The 26,901-nt window shown below is 42.2% G+C and overlaps 1 protein-coding gene across 2 annotated transcripts in view; it reads left to right on the top strand.

The window, feature by feature from the left end:
- The first annotated feature begins 15,476 nt into the window (after positions 1-15,476).
- APP (amyloid beta precursor protein) overlaps positions 15,477-26,901 on the top strand; it is a 241,395-nt gene continuing 229,970 nt past the window's right edge. For both annotated transcript variants that reach the window (XM_088068704.1, XM_005524152.2), the window contains exon 1: positions 15,477-15,699. In XM_088068704.1, coding sequence (XP_087924830.1) covers positions 15,643-15,699 — 57 coding nt within the window. In that variant the 5' untranslated portion in view covers positions 15,477-15,642. The remainder of the gene's footprint in view (positions 15,700-26,901) is intronic.

Here is a 26,901-nt window from a genome sequence, read left to right as displayed (position 1 = left end):
AATATATTAGAGCATAGTAGAGCAAAAAAACCCATTTATTAGAGTGTCTAAAGACAGTGCATGTAGTTAAATTTCCCTTTTGTGTTCCAGCTTTAAATTGTTTCATTAGCAAATTCCAGTTGAAGAGTTTTCTGACCAAGTATTTTCTACCTGTCACTTCTATTTATAATGTCTATAAAATAATTTTCAAGCTGAAAACTACTAACAGCCACCTTTCATACTTATTCATGGCTAAGGCAATCATGCCTGCTCCTGTTGAAGTCAATAGCAGGTTTCTGAACATAGCAAGTCAATCACTGCTATCACTAAAATACTAATTTGCATGTTTATTTATCTTTGTACCAAAATATGACCATAGCTTGTAGTGTTGGGGTTTTGCAGCTGAGTATGCAGTTGCAATAATCACAAAACTGAAGTAGTTTGAGATTACAGAAAAATTAAAAACTGTACATGAGAGGGTATTAGCAGGAACTTCTAAATAACAAAAATGGTTTGTCCTGCAGCTTTAAGGTTATGCCCTTATACCTTCCCTGAAGAAAACATATTAATTGAAGATGCATAATTATCCCAAAAAACATGTTTAAATTAATTGGAATTGTTGATTAGCCCATGTATACTATAAATTAACGCCTTCCTCTTTTGTTTTCACTGACTAACCATGACTCTTCATAGTAAACTGTTTCCGAAAAGGACACATTCAAAGGTATTTCAGACAGCAAGATTAGCAGTAACATCTTGCATTTTATTTCAATAATGATTGTTAGTTTCTTTTGTATATAACTCCTAATACACTAATTTCTTTAAAATGTGATTTAATTTTTACAGAGGAATGCTATTATTTTAGCTTACAACTGTTACCACAAACTGAGTTTTGCAAGTCAAATTATTATGGAAATGCTGATTTGACAATCTTAAGTATTGCAGCATTTAAAAGGAAACAGAAGCCCAAACCAAAACAGGCTCTTTATATTCACTTATTTAATAAAATGCCATCAAACAGGATAGATTGAAACCAAGATCTGAAACCCTTTCTACCAGATATTATTGACCATACTTAATTAACCTAGCATGTGTGTTCACCACTTCTGCAAATGACAGAAAATTATGTTAAATTATTATCAATTCCTCTGATTTCTAGAGAACCTGCAGTGTGTCATTTTTTACAATGGATGACTCAGTACAGTAGCTATATAAGTAACCTAATTTCCTCTGACCTCAAGAAACAACTTCATAGATGTCTTTAGATAACAAAATCATCCAAATTTGTTGCTCTGTTCTGTAATGCTGCAAACTATCTGTATTTATAGAGACAGACAGCCCAACTGATTTTGCACTATGTTTCTGGTATTGTGACTATACAAAGGGATTCCACAAATACAGCTGAATGATGTTATTAATGTTGTATCTACCTATCAAATAGTAAGCTAAAATCACAACCATGTGAAGTAGCCTTTACAAGGGAAATCCGAAAGCTCCAAATGTACACCGTAAATCATCTATGGCACCCTTGGAATGACAATTTACTTATGACTTTACTTGAGGACTGCAAGAATCAAATGCTTTAAGGACATTACTAATACAAGGATGTGTCACTTTTAATCATATACCAGGATGTGACCTGTAAAACCTAACTGACACAAGGAGATGTTTCCTTTTATAGTTTTGAATTGCTTTGTTTGTAACAAAAGGGTAAATAGTACTTTCAAAGGAGTTGTATATATATGTGTATAGTTATAGTTATTTACAGGTTATTTATAATATCACTGGTTATTTAGATAAGGATAGATTACAAAGCTGGCTGTTCTATGAGTTATTACTGAGAGATTTCTTTTAAGGATATGATAGGGAAGCCCTCCCAGCCTGGGTCTTAGTTCTGGCCAAGCTATGGCCTTGACTAGCAAGGGAAAATATGCCATCAAACCCAGGTGTTTCTGTGCTAAAAATGGAAGCAGGTCACTTTGACTAGCTGACTTGGCTTTGCAGAAGCTGGACCCCTTTCCTTTGAAGTAGACATGAGAGCCTTACCCAGAAAAGGCTTTCCAAGTCGTCATTGTGAAAAGGGGGCTCCTCAGTGATGGCAGACCCTGGGTGATGACAAAACATACAGGCAGTTGTAAGTTTCATCTAGTTAATTTCATTGAAAAGTGCATGTTTTGTTGGTATTGGATTAAGTTCCTGTTAAGTTGTTAAAACAAAGAAAGGTGGAGTGAGGTGGGTGTATACCCCCCTCAAAAGTCTTGGGTATTCTCATGTTTTTCAATCAAGTCACAACCTGACCTAGCAAGCCGACATCTTTTCAGAGGCAGAAGATTATCAGCAGTGGTAGGACAATCTGCCCATCACCCTACTTGGACCCCAGGACTCAAACATTTGGGAGATATCAGTGGCAGAAGGATGTGTGTTTTAATTTATATGGTTTTGAGTTGAATAGTTTATTGTTTGTAGTTGTAATTTGTAAGTTATAAATTGTAATTTGTAACTTCTAAATAATGAACCTGGGGCATGATAGCCTGAAAGATTGTATTACTGGTGATCTCATTTAACAGCTCTTGAATGTGAATGTTGCAACTCCAGTGATACATGAGATACATCACTGGCTGGAGGAAACTAGTCTTGTTGAGTCGGGTGGGAAGTCTTACTCTAGCTAAATTTATTATCTGTGTCATCCTGTCTGCAAGGTGCCTGCAGAGGAAGACAAAGTACACTGAATTTTTTTAAACAGAAAAGGGGGAACTGTGACAGCTGCAGCCGGTCTGAAGCCACACAGATAAAATCGGCCATAACAGACCCCAAAACTCAGCCAGCCTAGAAGTAAACAAATCCCCAGGTGAAACAAGGATAGGTTGGATTTGAACTCAAACAAGGGACCCCAGCCAATGCCATTCAACCCTAAACACAGACATATCATTGGCCACAGAGCTGGGCAGTGTTGAAACCATGACCAATCATGTGTGTAAGCACGGGAATTTTGAACCCCCTATAAAAGGGGACATCAACAATAAATGGCAATTGTTGCCACATGACCTTTGGTGTGTTCAATCTTCAAAACTCTGACCCTAACGTAACATACACAAAATATGTATGTATTTCTGATATGAAATGTATTTGAAATAACCTTGGTGATTTCAGAGTCTGTTGGCTTTAAATGGAATGAAGTCAACTTCAAACAAATTGCTTTTCAAAATAGAACTTAATGAGATTTAACTGGATGTTGGCTTTTACAGCTTGATCTGGCTTGCTCTGTGATTCTGTATTGCAGTCGTTCACAATAAACTGCACCTAGAGTTAGTTGCCAGGGAGGTCTATCTGTACTGTAAAGCAATAGGCTTTCATAAGCAGGTGTCAGAATATGTTCGTTCTACAGCACCATGTTGATATTTTGAAAAAAGTGGATGATTCTTCAAATGTCTGACATGACACTGATCCTCATTAACTCTGCATAATTCTATGCTAATAAAAAAGCAGCTGCATCACTTACAATCCTTCACTAGCAGCTTGTTAAAAATGCAAAGAATAATGTCAGCATCTCTGTTACTATGAATATTTTGACATTCACACTGCTGGGTGCCTGAAGGAACACACCTTGAGCTGCACAGGTGCTGGGTGCTGGCATCCCAGCTTGCATCCCTCCTGCCCTGTTGGCCACTGAGGCTGAGTGTACAGTGTGTACAAGCCCTCTGTACCCTGTAAGATCAAGTTATGACATAGGACCTGATGACACGAGCCTGACCTTAGCTTACCAGTATGCAGAGTCTAGTTTTAGAGCCTTTTTTGGTGGAACCAACCTTGTGCCTACCATTTGTCTCACAAATACTGCCAGGCAAGAAGGAAATTTCACCTGTTCTCCTATTTCAGTATGTTTTTGTGTCTCTGCTGTAAGTTAGAGAACAGCATGTCAAATTTTTTTTGTGTGTAAAGGAATGAGGCAGATGTATGCCAAATCAACTTAAACAAATATTTTAAAACCCTGGTGCTGAGAGGAATTGCAGGGTGATTTCAAAACACAGAGGCTCTAAGGATGGCACTGTTTTTGTATACAGAACAGGCTGTGGTTCTTCATTGCAAATTCCCTTCCCCCTGTTTTCCACACAGAACCATCCATTACAAAGCTCCTGCAGTCACTGATTTATGTGCTTGTGATCAAACTTTCCTGCTTCTAATACTGTGTTTTATAAAAGATGCTTGTGATTTCTAGATATCTATTCCTGCGCTGTTGTGCAGCTTCTTTGTTATGCTCCTGGCCTCATCAATGATTTCAGACTTACTATGAGACTCCAGAGAAATTTTTCTCTTAAAGAGTTCATTTACATTTTGATGATGGCCTAATCTGCATTGCTGCACTATGTACTATTCTTTGTGGTAGCAGCCTGTGTTACCAAAACCCTGATGGCTACCCTACAGCCAGTTTTTGACAGCCCCATGAGATTATATGAGTCCTTGTCCAAGAACAATATCAACTGTGTCATCAAGTGATCTCACCTGTACTTTCTAACGTGTGCATATTAGGCCAGGCACATTATTTTGAGCACCAGCTAATAGATGAGAAAATGCCTCACGTTCCATATTTGCATGCGCTGAGTACACTGAGTCAGCTTGCCTGGCAAATGTTAAAGACAGCTGCAAGGAGGGTGCATAGAAGGACTCAGCAAAAATGATGTAATATTTGAGGCTTCCTTCTCCTCGTCTTCCTTCTCTCTTCTTACATTTTATTTTGCAAAATAAATATGCTTCTGGCTGATAACCATGGGAGGCATTTGCAATCTATAGCATGCCAAAATATAGAAAGCCAACAAGAAGCAGTACTTTTATTTTAAAACAAGTATGTTTATTTTCAGGTCTACCACTTGGTTTGAACTATAGATCTTAAGGAAAAAAACCTACCACAATTTTGTAATACATATGAAGGGAGAATTATTTTTCTTTCTAGTTTGTTTCCCCTTTAATAACACCCTCACACATACAAGCACTGCACAGGCTGCCCCATTACACCCTTTAAGTCTCCTAATGTAACTTTACAAACAGCATGCTAAGAGAGTTACAGATGCACACTTTAGCCTCTTCCTCCTGCTCCTCCCACCTCAAATGCTGCTGCAGCCCAGCACTGGGAATGCAAGCATACCATTGGTGTGGAGGATGATTATCAGAGTGAAAGCCTCAGCTGCGTACAGAGTGAGCATATGGGGCTACAGCAGCATCACCATTTATAGCTGCTACCATGCTCTACTGGAACCAGAGACTTTCAGGCAATGCCTTTAGTCTTTCAAACAGCTGTACAGGGAGTGAAGAGACAGAAAATTGTGGCACCTACACACCTTGTAAAGAGTAAAATGTGACCTCCTGAGTGTATACAAAGATGTTTACAGTTTGAACAGTAGAATGTTGTCACCATAAGGTGCCTTCTTTGTTAAAATACCTCATGTTGTGTCATGTTTGTTAAATATCGATGTTGTTTTAACATTGTTGATGACCACTTTGCCTTGTCTATTGCCTCTGCTGCTCCTGGCACCCCCCAATGGCACCGATGACAGCACCCAGTGTGTAGAAGAGCCAAACTCCCATGGGGGTTAGCACCCAGGGGAAGTGGAATTAACATCTAAAGACCCCTAGAATCAGCAAGCTGTGATACAAACTGGACTCCAAACTACATTGAGGAGCAAGGGAGAACATTGAGCAACTGACTGATGTTCTGGACCTCGTCGCCATAACTAAACAACATTTGCTATCCATGACTGCCCTAGATTTACAACGAGCCAGTGTCTTCCTGGGGACACCTGTGAGGATGGAAGCCCCAGCTCTGCCATGTGGCAAAGCTGAACATCTCCTCCTCTGGGTTGTCCATTGGGAACGGTGGCAGTGGTTGAGCTCCCCCACCTAGAGCTGACCTTAATAAAGGCATTAAAAAGGAGCTGGTCTCCTTGCCTATTCTTTTCAACCTCACTGCTGCTGAAATAATTGAATCCATGCAACATTTTTTTGGGTTGGGTGTTTTTTGTCCACATTTGAAGTGCAGGCTTATGGCTCAAGAGACCTTCTTATCACCTGCTGAATTTTGGTGCAGTTGTGTTCCAGATTAAATTGTCATTTCATAATGTAAAGGTCTCAGGCTTCACTTCCTCTGAAGAGTCACTGTTGACCGCTTCAGATTTTCACAGCCTTCAGAAAACTACTATGTTTTTTTCTTCACAGACATTTGAGGAAAGGCTAAATCATGTGATGAGTTAAGTCTGCTGTAGGGAGGTTGAAGAATGGGAATGCTTTTCTTAAAATTCCTTGACAAACAGATTCTCTGTATTAAGTAGGGTCTGCTACTATTCTTGAATTTATTGGATTTGATGCCACTGTTGCAATCTAGCTGGGTGTTGGGTTTCTTTCTTTTGTACTTATGTTTTTTTTCCCCATAAGTTGTTAGGAAATTAACTATTGGGTACTTATGTGTACTAAGAAAAACAAAAGAGTGGTCAAACTCAGGAGAGGGGAGGGGATATCTGGAGATTTGGACAGCAAACAGGGGGTTGGGAAGCTGCTAGGGCTCTTGCTTTGGGTTTTGGAGGAAGACGGTCAAGCTGTTGCTTACTGTGAGGAGAATTCATGGTCACCACCGGAGCCCAGTCCTGTACTGCCTCATCCTTTCTGTGGGTGAGCTTTTGCTCGTAAGAGCAGCCATTGGATTGGGACCTTATTAACACCCTCTAGAGGGACCTATCCTCATCTGCTCGGGTGCCTGGGATCTTGGGCTCGCCCCTCTCTGCCCTGCTGGGAGCCAGGCTGCTGCTATCCCATTCCCGTTGTGTCTTCAGTGCCGCTCTGAGCTTTCTAGCACTGAATCCCCCACCTCCTGCCTGCTGAGATGTCCTGCAGTTCCAGCTACAGCTCCAGACCTTCTGATGCATCTTGCTACCACCCCAGGGTTTTTGCTCATTCCTGCCAGTCCAGCTTGCTGTTTCTGTAAGTCCTGCTGGAGCACCGGGATCGACTGCCCCAGGGGGGTTTGTGAAGCAAAGCCTCGCTTCCATCCCTTCCGTCTCGGACAAAGCTGCCATTGCCGCGTGCTCCCTGAGCCGGCGCCACAGCGCCCCTGCAGGCGTGGGGGAATCACTGCACCTGCCCCGCCCACCGGGAGCACCAGTGCCCCTGCCGGCCGTGCCTGGAACTGCACCGAAGGGGAAAGTGCCTGCGGCTGAGTAGGCGGTCACTGGGTTCCTGTTCTGTTTGGTGCTAATGCTGTTGTTGTTTGTTTGCTTTATTATACACACTAGTAAAGAGCTGTTATTCCTATCCCCATATCTTTGCCTGAGAGCCCCCTTATTTTCCAAATTATAATAATTTGGAGGGAGAGGGTTTACATTTTTCATTTCAAGGGTGGATCTTGCCTTCCCTAGCAGATACCTGTCTTTCAAACCAAGACACTGGGTCTTTCAAAATTGAGTCAAGCATTGTACTTCTAGCAACAGGTGGGAGGATGGGTCTGAGTATCCCAACCTGCTGTATTAGCAATTAAGCAGGTGTTTCATGGTCTGAGACACGATGCTGCAAGAATCAAAATGGCAGTGTATTCTCTCCTTCTGTACAAATGTCTTCAGTTAACTGAACTCAGAATCTAAGAAATATTTTGTGCTTATATATGTATACATACATAAGCATCTGATAAATTTCCTTATTTTTATTTCTGTTCTAAGATAGTGTGGAAACAAAGCACAGTGTCTGGCTTTCTACCGACAGCTTCCTTTGGCCAGACAGAGACCCTTTTTTATCTTGAGGTCTGTTCAGGTATCCATGGAAGGCTTGCTTGGTCTGGAAAAGGTGGAAGCTGATTCAAAAATAACAAGATTTTTCTTTAGTAACTTCACAACTTCCAAGGAGAGTTGGTTAATTTATTGGCAGTACTCTTCTCTCATATAAAATCTATAAGGGGATTAAAGTGTGTATTAACACTATGACTATGAAAGTGTCTAAAGACAAACGTTTAAAAGCTGAGAGGAATGCTTGTGTATTCCTGGTTTGGGGGGCTGGGCAGGACATGTGACAGACAGCAGAACAGCTCTGAGCAAAGCTACATAAGAGTTAGATATCCTGGAGGAAACCTGGACAAACCTTGAGAGCTGTGTCTATGGAGAGTTGGGTAAAGTATTGTGGAAGCACAGGAGGGGATAAAATAATGAAGTAAATCTTAGACAGTAAAAAAAAATTACTTTATGACTTTTAAATAGTATTAAAAAAGCTTACTAGTGCACTTAGATATTGAAAGAAATCAAAGATATCCTGTTGGTTGCCTCTATTTTTGTTAAGTGTTACTGATTTGGGATATTCACACCACAAACTGCAATATTATTTTATCTAGGAAGAGAAATCACAGTAGAACAGGCCGCTGAAAAGATGCTGAGAGGACCAGAACCATCTCATCTGGGGGCTTCCATAGCTGGGAATGCAAGAAGCACATCATAACTTTCAGTTAGAGGGGAGCAAATGGCCAAGTGTCATTTGCTCTGGGGTTCCTGTGAAGTTAGATGCTCTCAAAGATTTGCATAAATCATTCAGAAATGCTGATTGTTCTGTAAGCAATGCCAAACATAATTTGTTTAAAAAGAAATTGGCTTGGTTTACTGTAGAGTAGCCTTTTTATTTTTTGGGAGAAGCATGTTAGTATTGAGTGGTTTGCATATAGGATGGTGAACTAAAACAGCTGAAGAAAGCCTTCAGCTGCAGTACTTCACTAGTAAATAAACCACACAAGCATGAGGCCAAAAATATTTAGGAAGATTCAGTGCATCCAGTGTGGGGGAAAAAAAAAAAAAAAAAGAATAGATATTAAACTCAGATTCTGCTAGGAATATTTCCATTGTGTAGTAATTAGGTAAACAAAATCAGGAGTAGAGAATCAAATGAAGAAGCAGATATCCTGAAGATTTCTCCTTTATTGACACCATCAGCAAGCACAATAGCTTTATGTCAACAAAAGAAGAAGCCAGACTAGCACCATATTTGTTTGATATGGAGCGATGTCCATGTATATTCACATCCTAATCACTGGAGCAATTGCAACAATTACTGTTGCTTGAATCTCCATTTCATTTCCTTGGCTGAACATGCCTGGGATTTTGGACTGTGATTTCATTATTCACTTCGCTCTGCCATTTGTATTGTGTACCTGCTCCAGCGGGTATCATCAATGCCTAATACTACTGTGCTATGCAGAACAAACCATTTGCATTTGAGAAGGTCTCTATGGCTACTGGGTACTTAACTGTGTACTGCATCTGTAAAAGACAAAGTTAAAGATGCTTTACAGAATTCAGACAATGACCAGCTGTTCAGTATATAAAATCATATCTGCTCCTACGATGATTTGGCATTAAAAAAATAAAAAAAAGTACATAAGAAGGAAGTGAAGGCTTTGAGAAAAAGGCTGATGGGAGTTTTTTCTCTTTTTCTCCTGGCCAATAGCTGGTCATTTTTGAGAATTGACAGTGTTTTTGACCACTGAAAAGTGAGATCAACCCTGTGAATACCACCTTTTACCTAAGCCCAGGTGTTTCTCTCTCTGTTTCCAGCTGTGAAAAATAACAGAGCTCCAGCTCAGCCCCCTCCCTCCAGGCCAGACAAGGCAGCGGGGGGAGTGGGGGCTAGCTGGAGATCTGTGGCTCCTGAGTGGGGGGATGGAGACTGTGGGGTGGCAGGAGCCCCTTCCCAGAGGGGCTGAACCCCTCAGGAAGCCCGCTGAGCCCTGTACAGTGGTGCGGCCGGGCCAGGCTGGTCCCTGGATCAGCTGAAATTTCTGCCACTGCTGAGTTTCACCAGAGACTGCCGAGTAAGGGGAGGGGAAGCCATCGGCCCACAGAGTGCTGCCTCTGAGTGCTGGCCTGGCTACTGAGATCCTAGCCGCCCTCCCCCAGCACAGCCACCAAAAAAATCTTCCATTGAAAACAGCCCCAGCTGCTGCCCTGACAGAGATCATGGGACCATCCACAAGAACTGGGCAAGATTTAACACTTTCACTACACAGATGAGACCTGCAGATTTAATCCTTTTTCCAGAGAGAGGAAGAGAGAGTGATCAACATGTAGAGAGACAACATAAACCATCAAAATTAGTGAAGGAAGGAATCAAGCTTCAGATGGGAAGAGAATGAGGAGATGCTTTAATAAACTGAAATATTCTTTTGTTAAGGCCATGGAGATGGACAATAATGTTCTGAAAACCTCTTTTAATTCATGAAAGAGTATTTTGGGGGGAACGAAGTATTTCAAAATGTAGATCTGAGCAGAAGTAATCCATTGATGAAGCTGAGCAGACAGTGAAATGCTGGAACAGAGAAAGAAAAGTGAGTTGATAGAGATACTTGGCCCCCAAGAAGAAACAAGAAAACCTCTGTTCCCAGAAATGATCACAGAGATAGATGAAGAAAACCTTCGCCTTTGAATAACTCATCCTTAAAATGACACCCCTTGAGTTCATCGCCCATGAACATACCTCAGAGTGGTGTGAGATGGGAGGAGGGCCTGGTGGCAGAATTTTCCAGGTGATTGGCATCAGGGGAATAAAAATCCATAAGAAAACTGTTTTCTTGTAGAGAATACTTCATAGAATGACAAAAGATTCCTTTTCTACAAAGACTGATGAAAAGACTATTGCAAAATTAGGACTGCTTTAACCAACAGGTTTTGTCTCTAAGTTGTCAGTTAGATAAGAGAATGGTTGAGTGGTAAGGAAGAAAGGTTTCTGGAAGTTTTATTCTGGTTTCTTATTCTTGTAGTTTTGTTAATAAACTTTCTTTATTCCTTTTAAGTCTGTTTTTCCTTTCTCCTAATCCATATCTCACAGCAAAAAGATGAGTAAGTTTTCTGGTAATTTTCAGCTAATGCTTTAAAACCACCACAGCACCCATTCCTGTGGCTATCAGCACATATGGCTGTAGGATTGATTAGGTACAATCTCTCTTTTCCTATTTTGGATTAATATTTAGACAGTCTTTTTCTCAGAGCTGCAGGCTGACTCCAAAGGAAAAAAACTCTGTCTAGAGTACGCTTGCATGATAGTAAACAGATTAGTTATACATGCAGTATTCAGGTTCAAGTTTTAGCATTAAAATTCATGTTATGCATTTGAAAACTCAAATTCCTCCTAGAGCTGTCTGAAATAAATTTGGTCATTGTCCTGCACTGCAGAAGGAGAGTGTCAATGTTTGGGGTGTAACCAAACTGTGTATTACTATGCCATTTCTGACAAATTGTTAATGATGGGTGGTTTCCAGTAGCTGCTCAGTGCATATCTGACACCTCAGGCTACAAGCTGGGTGTTTAATAAGAGACAAACCCTTTGAGGAAGGGAAGTGTTTTCTTTGTCTTCACAAATGACTCAGCCATGATAACTCTCTCTGGAGAAGCACCAGCATAGTTACATCCATCCTGAGGGGTGTCATCTCTGCTAATGAGCCATAATGGTTCAATGACAGCATCATAATAGGCAGCACCATCAAGACAAACCATCAAGAACTCACAAAAATATCCTTTGACTCACAGGATTACAGCATTCCATTGCACAGTTCCCCGCCCTGGGAGAGGTACTGAACATTCCCACCAGAGCCTGATCATATATAACTGGGGACTTGGGACACCATCATCATCACCACTGGATGGCTCCAGAGAAAGACCAGGACTTCACAGGACCACTGCTTTCAACTGCAACTATCACTTCAACAGGACTGTACCCACCACTTGATAGGACTGTGACCACCATCCTGACCAACAGGGTGCCAGGTTTACTCTGATTTTGTGGGTTTAAACAAGTTTCTGTGTGTCATTGCATTTATTGTCATCTCTCTATTAAATTGTAACTCCAACCTGAAATCCCTCTCAAGGTAATTGTGTGGAGTTAATTTCTCCCTCTGGTTTATTTTCAAGCCAGCACAGTAAGTTATGCTGTATTAGTTTTCAGAGTACAGAAAGACTCCTTGACTGGGACGAATAGAGAAGGTGTCAGCTCAGTAGGATCTGAGTCTTTAGCTTCCATATATTCATTCAGAAATAATAACCCTAGTGCTTTGATCTGTTCTGTACATGAATAAAAAAAGCAGGCAAACAGTATTATCCCCTGTGAAGAAAATGGAGAGCACAGAAGTGAAGCAATTTTGGAAGGAGACAGTGAGTCAGCATTGAAGCCTGGACTAAAAATCAAGTTTGCCAAGTTGGAGCCCTCTTCTCAGAGATGAGAACAAATGGAGAAATCGTCTCCATGAAAGTACTAGCTGCAGCATTGTTCTGAAAGAATCTGAGGAACTATTTCTCATACAACTAACATATAGCTGACAAATGCAGTAATAACTTCTGTTTTGTTGGTGTGAATGAAACAGGACTCTGGCATTAGAAATTCAGTGAACATGGGTAAATGGCAGGTATTATGTAGAACCACTTGCACATATTCAGAGATATCTGGCAACATAATTTTGTCCCTGCCACAGGTTGCCTGTCCCTCTTCAGAATTCACAGACAAGTTCTGTTCTTATGTAATTCATTAGGTTACGAACAGGCTGAGGTGGTTTATTAGCTGTTGTAGAGTAGTATCAGCATTTGTGGTTAAGGTCCACTTGCTTCATGAGTATTCAATGAGAAACTGAATGGCTGAACAATGTTTGCATATATATTAAAATGACAAGGCTGTAAAATAATATTAGACATGATCTGTGAAAAAAAAAAATACACAGGCAGAGTACAGAATTGGCCAAAAATTGAAACATGACATGCATGATTGCTCATCACTGGAAAGTTACTACATTAAAATTGAATAAAAAAGCTCAGCAGCTAAAGGGAAAATCACATCTGGGTATAGTTTGGAATTATTTGCATTGTATTAAATTAGAATGTAAGCCCTGTGATCCAACCTGTGCTGCCTTCTTCTTCAGGAAGATGGTTTCCATTGTTGGCCCTGCTGTGAGGTGGTAGTGGACTTTGTTGCACTCCAGCAATGACAGCTTATGAGGTCTGTTAAGAATGTATTGCTATACTAAGATGACAAGTAGAGAAAGAAAGGAAGAAAGTGTATTGGACCTTCTGTACAGCTCCTGAAAGATGATAAAGAATGGAAAACAGGACACAATCTTTGTTCTTTACCAGCAGGTCATCTCCAAATTTTGTAAACTTTTTTTGTGTGTTTACCTATGACCTTTCAGTGGGTAACTTAATGAAATATTAAGCAAACATTATCACTGTACTTTGGATATTGCCACTGGTGTTTAATGGCTATAAATGCAAACACCTTTTTCATAAAGGTTTCCTGGTACCTTTGACTTTTCTCCATCTTTTCACTGGAGTCTTTCCTGCTTTCCCTGAAGGAGTGCAATCCCACGGGTCTGCTCCACTCCTAGCCATAAGCAAAAAGAACCTCCAGCCTTCTTACACTCCCACTGTGACAAAAAAAGCAAGCTTGGCTGATCCAGAGAAGCAGCAGTTGAAATAGTCTTTGAATTTAGCACTAGGAAGAAGTGATTACAAAAAGGTACCAAGCCAACCTATAATAGAAGAGCTACATGAATCTATTTTAGTTTCCCATCCATCCATCCATCCATACATCCATCCCCCCCTTTTCTTCCCCAGAAACTTGCAAAGATCTTCCTTCTGATTGCCTCCATTGTTTCAGAGAAGAATTGTTTTTGAATGACCTCTATAAGCTTTAACAGGCTGCTTATTTGCAGCCATTGAGTTGCTTTTCCAATGTCTGAGTTTAGAAGCCAACTAGTTAGAAAATTGGCACAGCAAATCCTTTCTAATGCCTGAAAGCCATGTGATCATCATCCTAAAGCAGAAAAATGGTGTTAAATTATTACAGCTAAGCCTGCCGTTGTTACTGTTTAACCATTTCAATGTACAGTTGTGTCACTGGTGTGTTTCAGAAGCTCAGCTGTTATCTGCCAGTCAGAGAGCTGTTAAATTCACCACGTGTGACTCAAGAAATTCCCCAAAAGTCTCCATGCATTGCCAGTTCATAGGCTTGTATGAGAAGATTCATGTTTGTATGAGAACAGTCTCCTAACTCTAAGGCTTGGCTGCAGGGTGAACTGCTATAGCACTATGGTCTTGCACTGCATGTTGTGGCCCACCTGACAGGCAACCTGGATTCCTCTCACCTGCAAAGCATTCTTCCACATCCAGACATAACTTTGCCCAAGAGTCTCAGTGGATTGCAGTTCTGACTTCAAGAGAAGATGAGTGTGAGAGTGGCAGTGAGCACAACACTGGGCTTCTGTAGTGAACCATACATCAAGGGCATGTCATAGAATTATATCACAGAATCAATTAGGTTGGAAAAGAACCATAAGATCATCAAGTCCAACCAATACCTCAGCACTACTAAGTCCATCACTGAACCATGTCCCTAGATTGCCACAAAGTGCCATACACTTTTGAAATACCTCCAGGGTTCATGAGTCAATCAGTTCCCTGGGCAGCTTGATCCAGCCTAGATCTCCCCTGTTGCAATTTGAGGCCATTTCCACTTATCCTATCACTTATGATGGGGGAAAGAGAGTGACCCCTTACCTCTCTGCAGCCTCCTATCAGGTAATTACAGGAAGTGAGAAAATCCCTTCTGAGACTCCTTTTTTTCCAGGCTGAACACTCCAGGTTCCTTCAGCTACTCCTCATCAGACTCATGCTCCAGATTTCAACCACCTGCCCTCACACAGCCTGGCTGCAGGTCCCCGTTACAGGGTGGGTCCATCAGCTGCTGTCTTGGGAGCCTTGGTGGGAACAGAAATCCTGCCACAGAGTTTGCACATCAGTGGCAGAATGGGTCACTATCACACTGAATTTTGGCTACAAAAGCAGCTGTTTCAACATGAAGATCCAAATATTCACTTTCAGTTATAACAGTGCTGTTCAGAGGGTGAAATGATTATGAGGGTGAGATTATGTTGGCCTCCTGATTTGATGGTATTTGATGAAGTCCTACATTTTCATTTGATTTTTTCCTTGTTCACCTGCCATAAGCTCTTCTGATGCTCCTGCATATCTTTGTTATCAATGGTGTGTGTGGTGTGTCATGTGTGAAACGTCTGTGCTGACTCATCACCTCCAGCTCGAAGGGAGCGGGCGATCCCGGGCTGGTGTGCAACCTTGCCAGGAAACGCAGAATGTGTTAAATAACCTATAAATCACACAACACGTTTAGATCTGGGTGTTTTTGTGAGCACCTTGCAACGATGGGGGGTGCGTTTCTGAATGTAGTGCCTCAGCGAAGGGGGACCACGCGTGGAGGCGTCGCGGTCCCTGCAGACGCAGGCGGTGCACAGGCAGCACGGTGCCTTCGAGGACGGTGATCTGCGGTACGCGAGCGGCCGAGGAGGGAACGGGAGCGGCTACTGAGAACCACAGAGGGCAGGGAAGGGTCGGTCCGCTTGCCCCTGGCCACGGCCGCAGCGCCCAGGCGCCGCCGCCAGGGGTCCCCGCAGGCTGGGCGGGAGCACCGCCTGCTCGGGGGCGGGCCGGGACATCAGCTGACCGGCTCCGCCGCGCCGCTCCCGGCGCTGCCGCAGATCAGTCGTTCTCCTCGGCAGCGGCACGGCCTCGAGGATTTACAGTCGGACCTCGTCGCGTCTCGCCGGACGGCGTCCCTCCTTCCTTCCTCCCTCCCTTCCCGCTCCCGGACGCCGCGATGCTGCCCCACTTAGCCGTACTGCTGCTTGCCACCGGCGCCGCCCGGGCTCTCGAGGTAAGTGCGGCAGAAAGCGACGGGCGGAGGCTTCCCCGCCACTCTCTACCGCTTCTCCGAAGCTTTGTCTGTCGGCAGCCGTCCCCGCGGCGTGGGCTTGGCCGCGGCGGGCGGGCGGTGTTTGCTTTCCCAGAGGTGTTCCATCCCTAGCTGCCGCCGCTCTCCCTTCGCCGAACAATAGAAGCGGCGAGCCGGGAGGTGGCAGAGGCATCGGGGAGGGAGCGGGCTGGGAGCTCCCGGAGCTGGCGCCGCCGGCCCCGCTGCGCGTGTCCGGCCCCGTGCGCTGGTTCGGTTGCCGCGGCGCTGCCCCGTTAACTTAGGCCGCCGCCCGCCTGCAGCGGCAGCGGGCAGGGGTCTATGGGCAGTGCTGCGTAGGTATGGCAGGGGCGCCGGCTCCACCTTGGGGTTGGCTCCGCTGGGGGCTTGGGAAGGGAAACTCGACTCACGAGTAGGCACGCCGCAGGCGGGTGGGCCTATGGCATCTCCCGATGGGGTGGGGGCTAGGGGCTAGCAGCTAGGCTGTGAGCGGGGGATGCCGGGGCGTCCCCCCGGGAGGGAAGCGAAGTCGAGCTGCAGAGCCAGTGGTATTCCCACATAAGGGGGGGGGGCAGGGCTGCGGGCGGGGGTGGCGCAGGTGTGCGGGGCGGCGGCCAGAGCTCCCCGCCGGCTGGTGCAGTGGCCCCGCGGGAAGGCGGTAACCCGTGGGTGGTGGTCGGGGCCGGCCCGAGCCCCCCGCGGCCGGCGGCGCGGAGGCGCGGGAAGATGGCGCCTCTGCAGTGCAGCAGAGAGGAGGCGCCGGCAGCCCGCGCCCCTCCGCCGCCGCCCCTGCCCGCCCTCTTTCCTTCCTTCCCCGGGGCGGCTCCGCCCGACCCGGCTGGGCGGCACCTCTGCCGGGTCCCTCCCTCTGGGTGGGGCGGGGGATGGGGGTCCCCCGTGCCCACCCGTCCGGGCGTGTGCGCGCATCGCAGCCCCTGCGGGGCGGGCTGTCAGCCAGCTGGACCCCAGAGGAGGAGTTGGCACGGCTGGGTTCAACCCCTCCCCCGCCGCCAGATCTCAAAAAAGAAGGTGTGGGAGGGGTGAGTCACCTCCTGGTCTCCTTTCCTCCCTGCTTGCCATACTTCGGCCTGAAGACATCGGCTTCTGATCTCCTCCTGTGTCAATTCTTCCTTCTCCCGGGAGTGTCAAGGGCTGAGTGGGACTGAGGTGGATGACAGTATTTAGCCGGATAGTAGAGAGAGATGCTCGCGGTCGTCCTTCCCCACACGGCATGGGGATGCAGGTCTGTGGCTCAGGTGACCTTCCCGGGAGGGACCTCAGTACCCCATTAATAAGAGAAGATACACAGTTTCATACCAGCACTCCGTCCCTGCAGCCAAGGCTGCCAGCCACAGGCACTTGCTTTGAGGCATGATCTTGCCAACATTGAGCAGGATGTATCAAACTGAGCAGTTCTACAGATGCTCAGATGTTTAAAGCTTCTGGTTATAGGACTCATTGGGGTTTTAATAGCATATTGCAAACATTTGTCTGAATGTAGTAGAAGGAAATGTCTGCCTTGGGTATGTAGTTAAGTAAAAAATGAGGTTTTATGATTGAGACCATGCTTCAGGATAGACCACAGAAGGATGGGCTTTTCTTTTGGGTCCTTGTAGCCCAGGCTTCACTGATAGGTGTGTAGGTGTTGCCACTACAAAGGTGCTGGAAGAAAGGAAGGTTGAATTTTGCACCAGAACTGTTCAAGAGGACTGAACACCCATGCTCAGAGACCTCTGTGATCGTGTCTGCCTTAGTGATGGCCAGAATTTTGAGAGACATCTTCTTCCTGGAAACATTTACTGAAACGGGCAGTGACGTTTCTGCAGAAGCTTCCTGCCTTCTGTCATTCCATGTGAATGTTTGAGGCTTGGCATTTATCCCTTTTCCTTATGTTTGATGGTGAAATAGGTTTTAACATCTGGTGGTCTTGTGATAAGGTGTGTATCAGTCTTGATTCTGTAAGGTTGATGTTTTGAGCAAGCCACTTGTTTTTATAGCACTAAAATATTTCACAATAGAAATCATGTGTATGCATATTCTGCTCTTGAACTGTCTTTTTATGATAAATGGTGAAGTTTTTGTGTTTGAATTAGATTTTCTGTAGATCTGTTTTATGAAATAAAATGTTTTTCCTGCCGTTTTGACATATACTTTCTGGAAAGCAGCAAAGAATCTGTACTTTGCTTTGTAGTGTACTTTTGGAAATGCTGTAAGGAAGAGAAAAAGTGTGAGCAAAACAAATTCTATTTTACACGTGAAGAATTCCTTTCTAAAATTGCAGGTAGATTATTATTAGCAAATTAGCATCTTGAAAGGAAATATTCTGTAATGATGTCCTGGTGATGCCATGGTTCCTTAGCATGTTAATTTCTGACCCTCATGTGAATAATACTCATTGTAGTTAGGAAATCCTTTGGAGAGTTGTCATTATTTGTGAAAATTTTGTGAAACTGCCATATTCTGCAGTAGCTATTTTTGCATTTAATCTTTTTCAGTAATTGTCTGGTTTTAGTAGATAAATGCAACAGACAGGAACTATCTAACTGAATGGTCCTAGTTTACAAATAATTTCCTCTCATTAGCACACAGGTTTCTGCCATACCTATTTTGCTCTGGGCTCTAGCTGCCTGTTTTTAAGCAAAGTTCCCTTACCACTTGACTGAAATTAAATTGTTGAGATGTCTCATAAGCTGTACCTCAGAAAAAAGACAAAAAGGATGTTTCTTGACAGTGTTTTTCTTTGAACTGGGTAATATAGTGTTTTATAAGTTCTTATTTTTGTTATTTTGGCATTTTTTGTTTTTTAGTAGAAGACCCCAAATATTTGTTTCTTCAGTGTTTAGTTTCCTAGTAGATATTTCAAGAAATGACATTTCAATGTGGAAGGGGGAGCAAAGTCTTTATTTTGCTTCTGTTACAGACTTTCTGCTCCTCTTTCTGTCGATTCTGTTCCCAGATTTCCCTGGCAAAGGTTTGCATTTCTTGCAGGATCCCTTTTGCACTTTTATTTAATTTGCTGACATGGGGTGGGTGGCTTAGTGGGTACATAAGGCTGGCTCTCTGGGATCATCAGTATCCTTGGCAGTCAGGTGAACAAATGAGTGAATGAAGAAAAGGTGCTTCTCCTTTGCTTTCCCACATGTCTTTTGTTTGTTAATGATTAATAGACAATTTTGAGACTTGCATGGTCTTCAGATGGTTTTTCTGTGGAAAAAATATGATTAACTGCTGTACTTCTTCACAAAACATCTATGAAAACTTGAGGAAGCTGACAAGATCTTCGTGTTTTTAAATTTTAGTTTTTTCCCCATGAGCTGTTTGAGTGACAGATGTAAACCATCTTCCTTACCCATTTTTAATTGATTGGTGCTGAATTATAGGGCAAACCCACAAGAAGCATAGATCTCCTTTGGCTCTTCATGACTTGCTCTTTGCATGTGTTTAATAAACTGTGAAGGATAATAAACAGTTTGATTTATATGTTTTGTGAAGAAAAGGGATGACAGTTTCTTTTAATGAGTAGTTTTTTTCCAAAACAAGGCTTAGCAAAATAGCAGAAGAGTGTAGTAACTTCATTTAATTCCTTGACAAAATGACAGCTGTTTCTCTGACTAGAATAATTATTTTTAGTGACTCAGTAAAATAATTAACACAAGCTGTTGGGTGTGGAGGCTTGGTCAAGAAATTGGTAGATACCTTCACCTGAAGGAGGCCTCTGGTCTGACCCTGTGCCCAAAGGAGAGCAGGCTGCATGGGGCTTTCTGCATTTGTGTCTTGAAAATGGAGCCCTAAGGACAGAGCCTGTGCCACCTCTCTGGGGTAGCCTGTGCCATCCACTGTTTGGTTGGTTCACTTGTGTTGGAATTCTCTAGGCTTAATAGACATCCTTAGTCCTGAATACTCTGAATGATGTCATTTTGACACCTTCCAGAATAGGTATGCAATAACCAGAAGTTGAAAAAATTGTGTTTGGGTTTAATAAATAAAAATTTAATTGACAAAAGTTCACGTATATGTTTATACATGTATGCATACACATAACTCATTAAAACATAAATCTTATATATCAAGATAATGTATGTGAATATATTCAACCCCTGAACATACTTGCATATATAATGTATTACATTTAACATTACTGTATGTATACATCTGTATCTTGTTAGTCCATAGAGTGTATTAACCCAGCAGACATTTATATACCTCCTTAAGGCAATGAAGAGATGAAGACTGGATTTATATATTGTAATAAGTTCATTGACGTGGTTAGGTGAGATGTCTGGTGTGATTTTAACAGATAAGTGTAGAGCTGTGTTTTACTGGATTTAAATTCTGGGGATTTAAAAAAAATTTCTGTGGTATAAGAAGGTTAAAAGTAGAGCAAATTGAGAAAATACTGAACAAAGACCTTTATGTAAGCTTGGCTAGCTCTTAGAACATGCTCCGGTAATGAGAGTTTACAACAGTTGCTGCCAGACTGAGGAATGGTAGGAGCAATGTTGATAGCAGGCTTGAGCCTGGAATAATTTGGAGTCAAAGGACTCTTAAGATAAGTTAAACTTCCACTTAGACCTCTTTTTTGTTTAAAGCTGAATGCAGTCTGATGAGTCCTCATTCTCACAACCTGATCTGGAGTCTGCCTGCCTTCCCTTAACTCTCCTTCAACCTATAGCTGAGGTTTTGTTTTGAAAAAATATTTTCCGTCCTCTTTGGAGATACCTGCCAGCTGAGAATATCAGCTGGTAATGGCTGTATGGCTTTGAGTCTTAACCCCTAAATAAGTCACTTTTCTGCCCTTGATTGTAATGTGATCTTGGTTCTGAAATCTAGGGGCTCTTTCTTCATTTGGACCAAAAAAACGTTAGAAAGCTACCTGATTATTAAATCTTGATGTAGATTCCAAAGCTCTCCAGATGCCTTCAGTCGCCAAAAATATTTATCTTTCCATGTGAGAATTTACTCGTAGAACAAAAGAGAAACAAAATAGATGTGGAAAATGACCACATTCAGGAAGATCAATTTGAATTACAGCAAATTAGTATGTTTGCATATGTATACAAATATACACACATACACACACACATATATATGTGTATATATATATATGTGAATGCCACAGCTCAGGCTCCTTACTGTATGGAGGATATAGGACTGTTTTGATTCTGCCCTTTTTAGCAGAGCAATGGTTCAAGTCATTACAAACCAAAAATTTCATATGATGGAAATTAGGGTAAGGGGCAGTACACTCTAAGGTTGTAATCAGTGCAGTGGCTCGCAGAACATGCTTTCCAGGTGACAAGCACACCTTGGAGTGTGAAAGTAAAGGTGTTCAAGTGATGTTTTTTAGAAGGGTAGGAAACTGTACACCAGCTGTTTACAGTAAGGACATCACTGTTCCATGCTTGTGTGCTGCAGGTTTCTTACCCTGCATTGATTCACAGAAACAAGACTGAGCAGTAGGTGTGGATGTTGCTGGTTTCTTTACTGGAGCTCCCAGTGTAACAACTTGGTCAGAGTGCTCTGACTTCTTCATCTGGGGAGCATGACTTCTGGCTTTGTTTTCTTGATAGTCCTCCCTGCAAGTTCAGGAGAACTTAATCTTCTCACAGGGATTGAATATTAAAGGATAAGTAAGTATAGATTGAAGCTTTCCAAAAGAAGTAACGCTTCTGGCCAAGTGCTGGCATTCCGTGGACCATGGGACAACCAGGCTTTAAACAGAGGAGCACATGACCCAGGGTGCTTTGTGGTTTTGCAGTCTAGCTGCTCTTTCCAGACAGTAGTTAACCACTCTTTGGCAACTGAGCTCACTCAGGAGCTGGCTGCAAAGAGCTGCTTCTCCAATAGCCACTACTTGTTACGTGCTCTGTGACCCCTCTCTAGGATGGTTTTACAATCTGTGCTGTGCTGAAAGGAACGAGCTGTATGTTTTTTGTTAGGTGGTCGTCTTTTGGCCAACATTTCAGGTTCCTGAGGTGGAAACTGACCACAAGCAGTTGGGCTAGTCCATCTAAAAGAGCAGGCAGCTTCTCTGGGAAGAGAGCAACCTCCAAAACCACATTTACTGAAATTTGTGCAATAACATTTAATTAAGGTGTTGGCTCCATTTCTTCCCTCTTGTGACTTGCAGCAGGACATGAAAGTCTTTTCATATATCACCCCTTGAGTGTCTGGTTGTTAAAACCTAGTGTCTGAATCACTGCAAAAAGTCAGAAATCTCCACGGAAGTGCATTCAGGATGACTCTACTAGTTCCCACTGACCCTAATCCAGATAGGAATTGTCTGTTCTTCATCTGGTCTCATATTTCCCCAGAGCAGAGCTTACCTACTCAAGCCCAGCAGGTAACATGACAGGAATGGGACAACTGGTTGTGCCTGTTAGTAAAAACATTTAAAAGTGGTTCCTTTTCAGAGCAGGCTATCACAATGATCCAGTGTGACAATTTGTGCGATTTACAAAATCTGTTTGGAATTATAATTAATCAAAGAAAGCACATGTTTAATAGATGTGCAAGATGGGAGGAGGTTGGGAAATTCCCTGTATTTTGTGGAACTGTATTAATACTGGACTTAGAGGTTTCTGAGACTATGAAACAGAAGTTTACATGTATACAGCTTAAATTTAAGTAACTCAGTTAATTGATTCTACTAGAGTTGAGGTATACCATTAACTTGTGGTGAAAGTGAAAACTGCAACCTCATCTACTTCCAACTAGAATTAGTGTCCAGTGGACATAAACATTAAAAAATATAGAGATGGGGCAGGATTCTGGAGTTGTTTCCAATCTCCTTGTCACACTATCACATTGTCTTTGTGCCTGCAGCAAACCTTCTCTTACCTTATCAGCACAATTTTTAAGTAGAGATGCTCATTCTGAAGATTTAACCCTGTAAAATTGATTTTTGTCTAAATCATGGTCTCTGGAAAGGGGTGAAATTTTTCCCTTGGTCAGATCCCATAATACAGTTTTGTGACAAATGACTAATGGCTAACTTACTCTCTTGCCTATGCTTAGTTATGTAAATTTATTTGTTGCTTCAGTTTTAGATCTGAAATGTAGAGTCCTGAACTGATAGAATTATTGCATTCTGCTTTCTCATCATTCAAATGTAACTACAAGCTATTTGATCTCTATGCCTTACCTGTAAAACAAGGGTCTGTAGGTAGATTTTTTTGAAGTATTGTTGCTAAAGATTTCATTTCATAGTAGTTAGTTTTTAAAGCTTCTCTTGAACTAAGTCATGGCTTCTAATTAGTTTTTTCCCCCTTGGAAAAACATTTCTTTAGTATACATCCGATATAATGTGTACATATTTGTTTATACAAACAATGGAAAATACGACATTATTTGGGGAAGGTAAACTGAGGAAGGAAAGAAAATGCAATGCAATAAAAAGTCTTCATTATTTTGGGTGTTTTCTTTTGTTTTTCTTTAAAGGTGTTGTAAATTTAAATGTACTGAATGTTGATTGATTGTTGTCTAATTGTTGAATGCTTCCTTTATGGAAATGTATGGGGTTTGTTCATGAATAGTATTAGTGAGCATCTAGACCTGTCACATGCTTTAAGCTGTTGGGTTGTTTTGAAGTTTGTTTTCTACTCTTTTGCAGTTCTGTTAATGTGTGCCTTGTCTGTCCTCTGCCCAGTTTTCTTAATTATGAAGTAGAATAAAATTGCTTTTAATGGCTCATTTTGCAGCATCCTAATTTCATTGTTTTCTTTTGCCAATTCTGTCCTCAGTTCCATTGCGTCTTAAAAGGATTATGGTGCTGAAGTTGTTTAAGAACAAGCTTTTTAAAGTAAGAATTTTGGAACTCCAAATTGTCTTTCAGTGTTGCTTTTCTCATAGTACTTGATTGCCAGCAATTTGCAGATGACAATTTGTCTATAATCCCAACATCCAGATACATCATGAGAATGTCAGCTTTATGTCATTTTAAAAAAAGACAAACCAAAATGAATCAAAAAAACTCCCCCAAATTAAAATTTAGTATTTAAATTTTATGCAGAAGGGTAAGGAGGGGAATTGGAAAGCCTGAAAGACTGAATATGAAAGAAACACAAACATATGAGTGAGAGAATTGTGAAGTCTTCTGAAGAGACCTAAACATTAGCAGTTTGTTTCACTTTTGTTTAGATTCCTTTCTGCTTTGGCATTGTCTTCTTTTGTTCTCATAGTGGTAATGTAAGATGTCAGGATTTTTTTTCCTTTTTCCGGCCAGCCATAGTGTCTGGAAAACTAGGTTCTCCTTTTCCATGTGCAGAGTGTTCTTCCTAGTCGTGGTCACATCTCTGAGCTGTGGAGGTGGAGTGACTCACCTTTCTCTGACAGCCTCCTGCTGGAATCCAGGCTGAAGCAGTATTTTTGACAAAGTTAGCACTTGCCTGCATGGATTTTATTTGGTGAATGGCCAAGATGAGATTGGTGGGTGGGAGAGAGGCAGATGCCGTTCCTGCTGTGCCATGAAGGAAGGAGGATTGCTGGCTCTCCTTGGCTGTCTTCATAACATACCTGATCCAGTTCAGGAGGTGTTCATTTGGTCAGAGGAACTGATGCTTTTCTGAAGCAACAAAATCCAGTGGATAGCTGAGCCTCGAGAGAAAAGTGTAATTGCAGATGAATAGCAGGGTAAAATTAAATCAGAACATTTTACTTAGAAACCAGTCTAGACTATTTCTGAAAACATAGTCAAATGAGACTTTGGCTTTGTCAAACACCTTTAAATTAATTCATAGCTGTCTTGGGATGATTTTATGATGACACTTTATTCCTTAATGATCTGCTTTATGTCCAGAAATGTCTGCGGCATCCTTAAGATGAGCCAGGGGGCGGGGCCGGAGCCTAGGAACACCAGGCACAGGCTCTGTTCAGTCTTTCTCCGGGGTGCTCCAGACATAGTGTGGGGGCTGTACTGGGAAATCCTCTCAGCATGGTGGGGGTTTTTTTTGGTTTTTTTTAATTTTTTTTTGGGGGGGGGGGTTATTTGTTTGTTTCGTTTTGGTTTTTTTTCCTTGAACAGTTTTCAACTTGCCTTGTTTTTCTTTCCGGCCCCTCTGGGGAGCCGGTGGGGGGACTGCCCCAAACCCAAGACCTCTGAGGAACTGAATGAACACAAGAAAGGACATTCAACTCCACCAACTTCGCCTGCTGCAAGGAGAAAACCCATGCCAGAAATCCGACAGGTTCTCAGCTGCTGCATGAACTCCCTTCTCCTCCCTTGTCAGAGATGAAGAAGGGCAGCCACCACCTCCTGGCCGTGTGGCGAGGTGGGGGTGGAGTGTAAGGTTCAAATTTTTTTTTTCCTGTGCTTTGTGGGTATCTTGCTTTGTTAATTAACAGTGTTACTTTTTTTTCCACTTTGTCCCTTGATATCCATTTCTCTCATTGTCAGAAGAAAAGGGAGTTATTGAAGTCCTTTCTCCGTAGAGGAAATGCTCATTCCAGCTCATTCTCCAAAACGGAGACAATACCTATAATACAAATGCTAAACTGTTTACAGAACTGCCACGGGTAATAGCAAAAATACTGAAGGTCAAGGCTCAGGCTGTAAAAATTGGGACTGGCATAGGTTGCTTGTCTCATCTGAAGCATCCTCTTTGATGTGAGTGACACTGGACATGCTTGAGTATCAGTGCAAGCATAAATGTTCATAATGTGTTTTAAGGAAATTGTATCTCTTAACTGATAAGAGGAAAAAAGTTTTAATCTGTCAATTGACAGAAAACTTCAAAGTAACAAAAAACTGTTATTTACTTCTTTTACAAGCAGGGAGAGAAGATATGACATATAGTGCTGTTTACTTGTGAGCCTCAACAGTAATCAATGTGTGGAAAATGAAGTTCACCTTTTTGGTAAAATTTAAAAAGTTTAATGAAAAGGCAGTTGTGAGACAGAAATAAAGCAAAGTGAACATGGCTGGGTACCTCAGCATTCAGCCAAGAGCACGCCTTACTAACAAAGGATTGTCCCTTAAAAACGCCAATCTCTTGCATATTCATATATTCTTATGCATAATTCAAACATTCCTCTTAAATTTAGATGTTCCTCTGTTTAGTTTCAACTTCCCCACCCCAGCAGATCAATCTTTCTTATGGCTCCTTGCAGTCTCACACTCCTCCATAATAGAGGTTCAGTAAATTCCTCTCTTGGACCTCCAGTCACTGCTGTATTCATCTGGATAAGATAATCTTAAGAGTGCAGGGGCGGTTTCCTGACTCTCTTTCCGTTCTCTGGGTTATATGAACAAAAGCAATCTATTTTAATACTATGCTACAGCCTAAGAAATACATATGTATTCCACTACTACCTCTAAGTTTCATCAATAGCAGAAATAAAAGAAACTATATTAATACAGCAAAATTTTCCAACATTATACATGTAGTATTCATTTTCATATTTGCGAAAAACCAATAATATAATATGTATCTAATAACAGATGGAAACCTTGAGTTTTCTGTTGTTGCTGTAAAACTGGTGTTTGCACACTGACTCTGATAGTCAGTCAAGTGATTGCCTCCTTTTTAAGAGGGATTTTGGGGCCTGGAGCCTATTTTGAGAGTAGGCCATCCTCTCTGAGAAGGGCGTAGGGAAGAGGAATCTGGGGCAGCAGTTGGTGTCTGATGGATAGAAGTCATTTGAAAACAAAAAAATGAATTCCAACTCTGAATGTAAAACCAGGTAGGAAGAATAATCTAATTTATCAAAATGAAGACTGAAAAGTGCCTTATTTGCCTCCTCAGAGAATAAATACCAGGCAATGAAAGGCATGCCAAATATCCTGTCTGGAAGGCTTTGCAGATGGGAAACTGGGGACATGTTTCTGGCTGTACAGCCTTGGGGCAATCTGAGAAGATAGTTGTATTTTTTTTTGCCTTCAGATATGAGGACTGCAGAACTAATTTTCTGAGGAGATAAAAGATGGCTTCATCATTGCAAACAGGAGAGATAGAATAATGACCTGTAATGTGGAAGAAGTTAGGTCAGATTTTTCTGTTCTAATTGTGGGATTTGAATTCTGTTTGCATCTGGTACTCCCAAGACTCCCAACGCTTTAACCACATACTCTGAGGGGAATACAGTGATGTCTGGTCATACCATATTTGGTAGACAATAAGACTGGTTGCAAATACAGCATAAATTATTTTGTTGTTGATTTCAGGATAC

Source organism: Pseudopodoces humilis, chromosome 2 (genome assembly GCF_049639895.1).
Source record: "Pseudopodoces humilis isolate 2021_Gansu_Grassland_sample_001 chromosome 2, ASM4963989v1, whole genome shotgun sequence".
In the NCBI taxonomy this organism is placed as follows: domain Eukaryota; kingdom Metazoa; phylum Chordata; class Aves; order Passeriformes; family Paridae; genus Pseudopodoces; species Pseudopodoces humilis.
Note: the sequence above shows the minus strand (reverse complement) of the source record. Positions and strands in the feature narration are given on the sequence as shown.